The following is a 9,010-nucleotide window of genomic DNA, read 5'->3' as shown; positions in this document are numbered from 1 at the left end:
ATATACACCTCACACAAACCCACAAACACACTCGTCATCCCTACCAAAAAAAACCTCACATATACACCTCACACAAACCCACAAACACACTCGTCATCCCTACCCCAAAACCCTCACATTCACACCCCAAAACGCTGTCATAGAGCCACTTTTTTGTATATTCATGAGGTTGACGTCAGCCACGTGCCGAGACTCGTGGTGTGACTGGCTGGAAGCGCAGCAATTTTTTCGCTATTAATATTACCAGCCTACATGTTTTGGCACGAGGCTAACGTTAATCTCATGAATATGCAAAAAGTGGCTCTATGACAGCGAAAAACATTAAAACTCGGAAATTGCGTGTTGTTTTGGTGCATATAGGAGGTGTTTAAAAGAACAATTATCCATCTTTCCAACGGAACTAGGCATTTTTTCCGTACAACAACTAGACATGATTTTTGATGCAAGGAAGTTAGGTGGCGTCGATTTTTCGACATTGAGAACTTTCCCACCTCCTCGTATATATAAGCATTGGGGTGGCATTTTAACTGAAATTCGATCGAAACCCCTAAAACATATGAAATTACTCTGAACACCTTAGTTTAGGTCTTAATATAGCTGTAACAAATGTTCAGGTCCCTGTGATACAAACCCTACAATGTCACACACGCACTCGTCATCTCAAAACTTACGTAACACAGCAGGGATGATTTTCAAATCCACCAGTAGGAAACGGATTCTTTGGTAGAACGTTTCCGATGTTGACAACGCTGCATGCCTCTCCATATTTCTTCACCACTGGACAATATGGGCAGTCCCTCTCCCCGTACACGAGGATGTCGCGTGCCTCAAGTCCACGCTTACATTTGTAGTTGATGTGATCTATGTCTTTGTGTAACTCCTCTATAGTCTTAAATAAACCCTGATAACAGTTCAGCTTGATGAAATCGTCACTTTCTTTCGTACAAGCGGATTTGAACCAGCTACATCGCTTGCAGGTTCCATTGTTTTTTCGCCCCTTTTTTGGCCAGACCGAGGGAACAGCTATAACCAGCAGCAGGCTGAACACAAAGGCGGTATTCATATCCTTCTCCGTGTCAACGATTCACGTAGTTCTCTGTTAAAATTATTACCTCGACTCTTTATTACGGCATTTATAACGAGACGATTGCATGTAAGAAATAGCTGATAACATTTAAATTGACTGTTTTCCAATGTATATATAATATACGCTTGCCTATACAAGACTTTGAAGCTATCGACAGCTGGGGAAGACATCGCCAAAATTCGTCAAGTAGAAAATACGACTTACCGATTGTATTGATCAATCCGCTTTTGTATACATTCACTGGTACTAAACTACACGATTCATTGTAAAGAGTTTATCTTTTAACATTCTCTATCATTGTTACAAAATTTAGCGCTTTATTGCTGGGTTATCTAAAACACATTTTCGAGCTGTCTGTTACAGCAGTGACTACACACAACCCTTTCCAGCCGAGCCAGCAAGCCTTCGCATCAGAATCATAACGTTACTGTTATCAATTAGAATTTCTCTTACAACACATTTGGTTGCGGAACAAGTTTCTACTCTGTTTGAGAAAATTATTCCAGCTTAGCACCAGGACAATTGTATAACTGGTAAAATGTTAATGTCATCAAGCTTTACTCGAGAAATCATACGGAAATAGTCAGTTATACATTTACAATATCTGTTGATTAATTATCCATAAAAGTACATACATTTGAAAGATGAGAGAATACATACCTCACCCAAAAACCATATTGGTCCAAGCTCCAGTTGACCAAAAACGTGCGTTTTCTGGACGAGATCTTATTTGCGGAATGGTACCTGTATGTCCATATCTAATTGTTTCCGCACACAACCAATTTTACAGAAGGAATAGAACCACTGTTTGTAGCGTCCAGAAAATAATTAAAAAGGTGATATAACATGAAAATTGTTTGCAAAGGCTAAATAATAGCCCAGTTGATGTTATAAAAATGTATAAAAAATATGATGAGTGGGCAATAGTTTTCCCTCTAATCATTAATTTTATAGTCTCCCATAGCAATTTGTCACTTATTGAAAAGATAATAAGGATTATATCTTCCTCTTCAGGATTAGTACCACATATATATTTATAACATCTTCAATACATTTTTTGACAAAATCAACAAAATCCAGATCATTTAACAAACTATTATTTGTGACACTGTTACTGACTACCATACGTTATACCTTTAAATCAGGGTTAAAGTTGTATTGTGACACTGTTAGTGACTACCATACTTCATACCATTAAATCAGGGTTAAAGTCGTATTGTGACACTGTTACTGACTACCATACTTCATACCATTAAATCAGGGTTAAAGTCGTACTGTGATACTGTATTCTCTAGAAGTGGAAATAACGGAATGTGAATTTTGAAAAACTGACATTTTGGTCAATCTTGAGCATTTGTCCTCAAAATGTTTCTTCTGCGTATAAATAATAAACATACTGCACTCTGATTAGTTGGACGTTTCTTTATAAAGCTTGATTACTATCTATATTAGTAACAAAATCTGCCAGTTTTTGACCGCTGTTTGGTTTTTAATGGTTTAAGATGAATCATTCATGGACAGAGGGGGTCAATACCAATATTTTTAAAGGTATTTAAGTATATATGACATGTATATTTATATTCCTTCAAGAAAAAAAGTAATACAGTCATTTGTAGTTTTCTGCAGCACAAGGTGTTAAAGATGGACAAGTTTTCTGGTCGCCATTATGATCTCATAGGGAATTATACTATGAATAGATCTCTTTTATTAGGCTCATTAGAGTGCCTTGTGGTTTTGTGACGTCACTCCCGCAGTTCTCGGTTTGAGGACGTGACATTACTTGGAATGACCTAGATTCCAAGGCGGGTAAAATCGATGAAGCAGAACACGCTTACCCTTCCGGAACACATGGTCTCGTTTCCTCGTAATAATAATAATATGCAACATTTATATAGCGCCCTATATAATTTGTAAAATTACTCTAAGGCGCTTTACAACATATGGATAATAGTAATGGTTATAATTGTTTAAACAAACAACAAAGGCTTGCAATCACTTTCATACATTTAACATACAATGTGCACATAATTGAACAAATACAAGGGTGATATTTACATGACGTCTTTGCTAAGATTCTAAAAAGGTGAGTTTTTATGTCCCTCTTGAACTTGGCCAGGGTACAGCCGAATACAGCCGATGATTCTGATCTAGTAGTAACAGGATTTGGCAATAGCGTTCACTTGTTTCTCAATGTTCAAAGAACTGTCAAAGTATACCCCTAGGTTTTTATCAGCTGGAACACTCTCAATAGTTCTGGCACCAACCTTGAGGTGGAGAGCCATTGTTTGCCGACACTTTGGGGGAAAGACGATTAGTTCCGTCTTTTCCTGATTAAGTTTAAGCATGTTGGCGTTCATCCAGATACTGGATTCGTACTAGTTCAAGGCTCTTCTTGTACCTGTTTCGCCTTAGTTTTATCGATATTAAGTTTGAGTGATGGCATTCTATATTCCGTTGTTTTTGTTTTGTTTTGTTTATTTATATTACTTTTTTCCTGTAAATAAGTCGCTGCTCAATGCCTTGTTAAAGTTAAGGTTAAATAAATCGTTGCTCCACGTTTTATTATAGCTAAGTGAAGTGTTGCTCCATGCAAGAATCGCTGCATCTCGCCTTGGTATGTTTAAATTAGTCGTTGCTCCAACCCTTGTTTTCCTCTAGTGAAACACTTGCTCACTGTCTTGTCATTCTTTAGTGAAACAGATGATCATTGCCTTGTTGTACTTGAGTGAAACAGTTGTCTTGTTATATTTAAATCAGACAGTTGATCCATGTCTTGTTATAGTTAATTCAGACAGTTGATCCATGTCTTGTTAAATTTAAATCAGACAGTTGATCCATGTCTTGTTATATTTAAATAAGACAGTTGATCCATGTCTTGTTATATTTAAATAAGACAGTTGATCCATGTCTTGTTATATTTAAATAAGACAGTTGATCCATGTCTTGTTATATTTAAATAAGACAGTTGATCCATGTCTTGTTATATTTAAATAAGACAGTTGATCCATGTCTTGTTATATTTAAATAAGACAGTTGATCCATGTCTTGTTATATTTAAATAAGACAGTTGATCCATGTCTTGTTATATTTAAATCAGACAGTTGATCCATGTCTTGTTATAGTTAATTCAGACAGTTGATCCATGTCTTGTTATAGTTTAATCAGACAGTTGATCCATGTCTTGTTATATTTAATTCAGACAGTTGATCCATGTCTTGTTATAGTTAAATCAGACAGTTGATACATGTCTTGTTATAATTAAATCAGACAGTTGATCCATGTCTTGTTACAGTTAATTTAGACAGTTGATCCATGTCTTGTTATAGTTAATTGATACAGTTGATCCATGTCTTGTTATATTTAAATGAGACAGTTGATCCATGTCTTGTTATAGTTAATTGATACAGTTGATCCATGTCTTGTTATATTTAAATGAGACAGTTGATCCATGTCTTGTTATAGTTAAATCATACAGTTGATCTATGTCTTGTTATATTTAAATCAGACAGTTGATCCATGTCTTGTTACAGTTAATTTAGACAGTTGATCCATGTCTTGTTATAGTTAAATCAGACAGCTGATCCATGTCTTGTTATAGTTAAATCAGACAGTTGATCCATGTCTTGTTACAGTTAATTTAGACAGTTGATCCATGTCTTGTTATAGTTAAATCAGCCAGTTGATCCATGTCTTGTTATAGTTAAATCAGCCAGTTGATCCATGTCTTGTTATAGTTAAATCAGACAGTTGATACATGTCTTGTTATAATTAAATCAGACAGTTGATCAATGTCTTGTTATATTTAAATCAGACAGTTGATACATGTCTTGTTATAATTAAATCAGACAGTTGATCCATGTCTTGTTATATTCAATTCAGACAGTTGATCCATGTCTTGTTATATTTAAATCAGACAGTCGATCCATGTCTTGTTATAGTTAAATTAGACAGTTGATCCATGTCTTGTTTTATTTTAATCAGACAGTTGATCCATGTCTTGTTATAGTTTAATCAGACAGTTGATCCACGTCTTGTTATATTTAATTCAGACAGTTGATCCATGTCTTGTTTTAGTTAAATCAGACAGTTGATCCATGTCTTGTTTTATTTTAATCAGACAGTTGATCCATGTCTTGTTATATTTAAATGAGACAGTTGATCCATGTCTTGTTATAGTTAATTCAGACAGCTGATCCATGTCTTGTTATAGTTAAATCAGACAGTTGATCAATGTCTTGTTTTATTTTAATCAGACAGTTGATCCATGTCTTGTTATATTCAATTCAGACAGTTGATCCATGTCTTGTTATAGTTAATTGATACAGTTGATCCATGTCTTGTTATATTTAAATGAGACAGTTGATCCATGTCTTGTTATAGTTAATTCAGAAATCAGACGGTTTATCCATGTCTTGTTATAGTTAAATCAGACAGCTGATCCATGTCTTGTTATAGTTAAATCAGACAGCTGATCCATGTCTTGTTATAGTTAAATCAGACAGTTGATACATGTCTTGTTATAATTAAATCAGACAGTTGATCCATGTCTTGTTATATTTAATTCAGACAGTTGATCCATGTCTTGTTATAGTTAAATCATACAGTTGATCTATGTCTTGTTATATTTAAATCAGACAGTTGAGCCATGTCTTGTTATAGTTAAATCAGACAGTTGATACATGTCTTGTTATAATTAAATCAGACAGTTGATCAATGTCTTGTTATATTTAAATCAGACAGTTGATACATGTCTTGTTATAATTAAATCAGACAGTTGATCCATGTCTTGTTACAGTTAATTTAGACAGTTGATCCATGTCTTGTTATAGTTAATTCAGACAGCTGATCCATGTCTTGTTATAGTTAAATCAGACAGCTGATCCATGTCTTGTTATAGTTAAATCAGACAGCTGATCCATGTCTTGTTATAGTTAAATCAGACAGCTGATCCATGTCTTGTTATAGTTAAATCAGACAGTTGATCAATGTCTTGTTTTATTTTAATCAGACAGTTGATCCATGTCTTGTTATATTCAATTCAGACAGTTGATCCATGTCTTGTTATAGTTAAATCAGACAGTTGATCCATGTCTTGTTATAGTTTAACAGGATGGTTGTTCCGCTTCTTGTCATTATTAATACATCGTTGCTCCAGACTTTTAAATTAGCTTCACACTTGTTGCCGTTTTTATTCTTACGAGTTACTTTACAGAACATATTCAAGATACTAACATATACCTGATGACGCGTTTAAATCATCAGTCCATAAATACTGGCCGTATTGCGATACATGTATACAGTAGCAGTGCTGCATGTTAAACGTATCATAGCAAGACAAACATGAGAGGTCATCACATATGCTCATAGATAAGAACTTAGTAACGTCATAGAACCAAATAGATAAGAATTCCGAAGTCTTCTCTCGCAGACATCTGTAGATCCAACACTGCTAATAGCTCAGTCCTAGCCATGAAGATTCTGTTTGGTATCGTTCTCATTGCTCTAGTCGCATTATGTCAGGTAAGATTAATTTTTTTTCAAATTCCTTTTCTCAAATACGTGTTTAAGTCAATACGTCTTGTATAAAAGTTGAAAACATATAAACAGGTCATGTACTAGGTAAAAGGTGAACGTGAAGTCTGGACAATCTGCCAGAACAGAAATAAGGTGGAGCTTTAACAGATGTGGGAAGTAAAACTGTTCAGGACAAAATGCAACGTTCGAATTTGAACCGATATTACTGATTTAGGCAACAAAACATGTCAGCGATATCATTACCATTCCTCAGCACTGATCACCTACTTCATCATGAGCGTATGCCAATATTTAAACGTTAGAAACCAAGGGATCCACTACCGTTACAACCGTTTGTAAGAGATTCACTACAAAATGGATTATCGACTTGGTTTATATAGAAAGTAACATAAATGACCAATAGGTATATCCCTTAGAAGAGTACTCATATTCATTTTATGTTCAGCAATGGATAGGCCTACATATGGTCACGTAGAACTTTTGTTTCTCGGTTTTATAATATTTAATTTTAGTATTTGTAAATTCGAGCAACTGTTATTCAGTAAAATGCATGACATGATGTGTTATATATAGATGATCACTCAAACTTTTATAAGGCATGACGATGGTTATTACAAACCCTAGCTTGATCGTGCTGCTCTTTATGTTAAAGGCGTTTTTACTGGACAAAAGCGAGTGTACGTCCAACAGTGACTGTCAGGCTTCTCAGTGTTGTGTGTCCGACTTCCACGGTCATTACTGCGCTTACTACCAGAACAGCACTGACCCATGTCATCGCCCTGGACACCATGCGTATGTCTACAAGTGTGGCTGTGCCCCAGGTACTCGTCATTAGAACTACTTACGATAGAAATTTCCATTTCTAAATAATTCCTCTTAATAACAACATTATTTGTTCATGGATGGTCGTATACACTTTGTTGACTATAGTTGACGCTTTATAAAAACACGCATTGTTTGCATTGAACAAAATTTAGCTGAAACCGTTGTCGTATTCACCTAAAACTTAACTTATTGGGGGGGGGGGGGGGGGGGGGGGTTGCATGTCAATATTTTTGTTGTTCATATTCTGCTCTAGTTTTAAGAATTTTGACTCCCAAATTTTTAGTGAATTGAAACATAAAAAAAGAGAAACTTATGAACTAATGACAAATATATATAATTATGTAATAAGTAATTTTCCCTTCCCTTATACAGGTTTCGAATCAGTCATTTCATAACGTAAAAAAATGACGTCGCCGTTTGTAACGTCGCTTTTGATTGGCTGATACAGCAGCGCAATAATTTCTAAGAGAAAAGAGTTCATCAATAAAAGTGGATTTTCACAGGGATTGTGTAAAGTAGATTAAATTATAAGGATTAACTTGAATATATTTTTCATGTTATGGAGCTTTAACACACAAAAAACGGAGTGTACTCGCATCGCGGTTTTTAAAGAGTACACTCCGGTTTTTTTGTGTTATATCTCCATAACATGAAAAATATATTCAACTTAATAAAGTTAATTCATTTTTGATGATTGGTGATTTTTCCTTGGAAAAGAAAGTGTTACAAGTTCTTTATGATAATATTGAAGCCATACTTAAACATTTTTTTATTAAATTTGATATACAATAGTGTAGCTATTATTATGTATACCTCTCATTCTAGGTCTGATGTGTGAACACATCCATCTTGATCACGGTACCGCCTCCCCGTCCTCTGACCCAATCACGTCTATAGAAGGTGCTATAGAGAACGCTGGTCTGGGTTTCTGTTCCTCCTCGTCACCTTAAGTCTGCAGTCTTAAAACATAAACTTATGTGTTATAGAATACATGCTGTATTTCATTAAAATCGTACTGAAATTTCGTATTTTCATCGTGGTTATATCAGTTTAATAAACGCGTCATTAGTGACGTCACTGACACACGTCATTAGTGACATCACCGACACATGATCTTGTTGTAATCCCGACATTAGTGACGTCATTGATACATGTCATGGGTTTCCGAAATTCGAATCATTTTGTATTTTGAATTTACTTTTTCCGTCTTAATAAATATGAATGTGTGTACTACGAAGACTTCATTTTCTGTATTTTATGTGACACAATATGGGCCTTATTGAACAAAATGTCGTTCGCCTATTGTACTTTTGATTTATCCAAACACTATGACATAACACGTATCAAATATTACCTATAGCAGAACTGTTTTATTTGTTATGGAATACAATTCTTACTAATCGTTATGAACAATGAACATTTAATATTACTTATATGAAAAACTGTCTGTTTGTGGACGAACAAGACCAATGTAAAAATCCGTAAATAACAAGAAGCGGGGTTTAATTCTGACATTAAAGTAATTGCCTCCGTTTTGTAAAGTGGAAACAAATCATATTTGAC

The 9,010-nt window shown here is 34.8% G+C and overlaps 1 protein-coding gene across 1 annotated transcript; it reads left to right on the top strand.

Annotated features, from left to right (window-relative positions):
• Window positions 1-6,472: 6,472 nt before the first annotated feature.
• LOC110441524 (U3-aranetoxin-Ce1a-like) lies at window positions 6,473-8,675 on the top strand. The gene is made up of 3 exons (XM_021484700.1): window positions 6,473-6,607; window positions 7,275-7,443; window positions 8,273-8,675. The coding sequence occupies exons 1-3, from the start codon at window positions 6,557-6,559 to the stop codon at window positions 8,395-8,397; spliced, it is 345 nt and encodes a 114-aa protein (XP_021340375.1). The 5' UTR covers window positions 6,473-6,556; the 3' UTR covers window positions 8,398-8,675.
• The last annotated feature ends 335 nt before the right edge of the window (window positions 8,676-9,010 follow it).

This window comes from Mizuhopecten yessoensis, unplaced genomic scaffold (assembly GCF_002113885.1).
Source record: "Mizuhopecten yessoensis strain PY_sf001 unplaced genomic scaffold, ASM211388v2 scaffold1869, whole genome shotgun sequence".
Taxonomy (NCBI): Eukaryota; Metazoa; Mollusca; class Bivalvia; order Pectinida; family Pectinidae; genus Mizuhopecten; species Mizuhopecten yessoensis.
The sequence above is the reverse complement of the archived record's forward strand: the minus strand, read 5'-3'. Positions and strand labels throughout refer to the sequence as shown.

What these genes read in the sequence shown, in the direction of transcription:
- LOC110441524 (XM_021484700.1), top strand. Translation starts at nt 6,557, where the DNA reads ATGAAGATTCTGTTTGGTATCGTTCTCATTGCTCTAGTCGCATTATGT. An exon ending in CTCTAGTCGCATTATGTCAG is followed by an intron (nt 6,608 to 7,274) that starts GTAAGATTAATT and finishes TTTATGTTAAAG; the next exon opens with GCGTTTTTACTGGACAAAAG. An exon ending in CAAGTGTGGCTGTGCCCCAG is followed by an intron (nt 7,444 to 8,272) that starts GTACTCGTCATT and finishes CTCTCATTCTAG; the next exon opens with GTCTGATGTGTGAACACATC.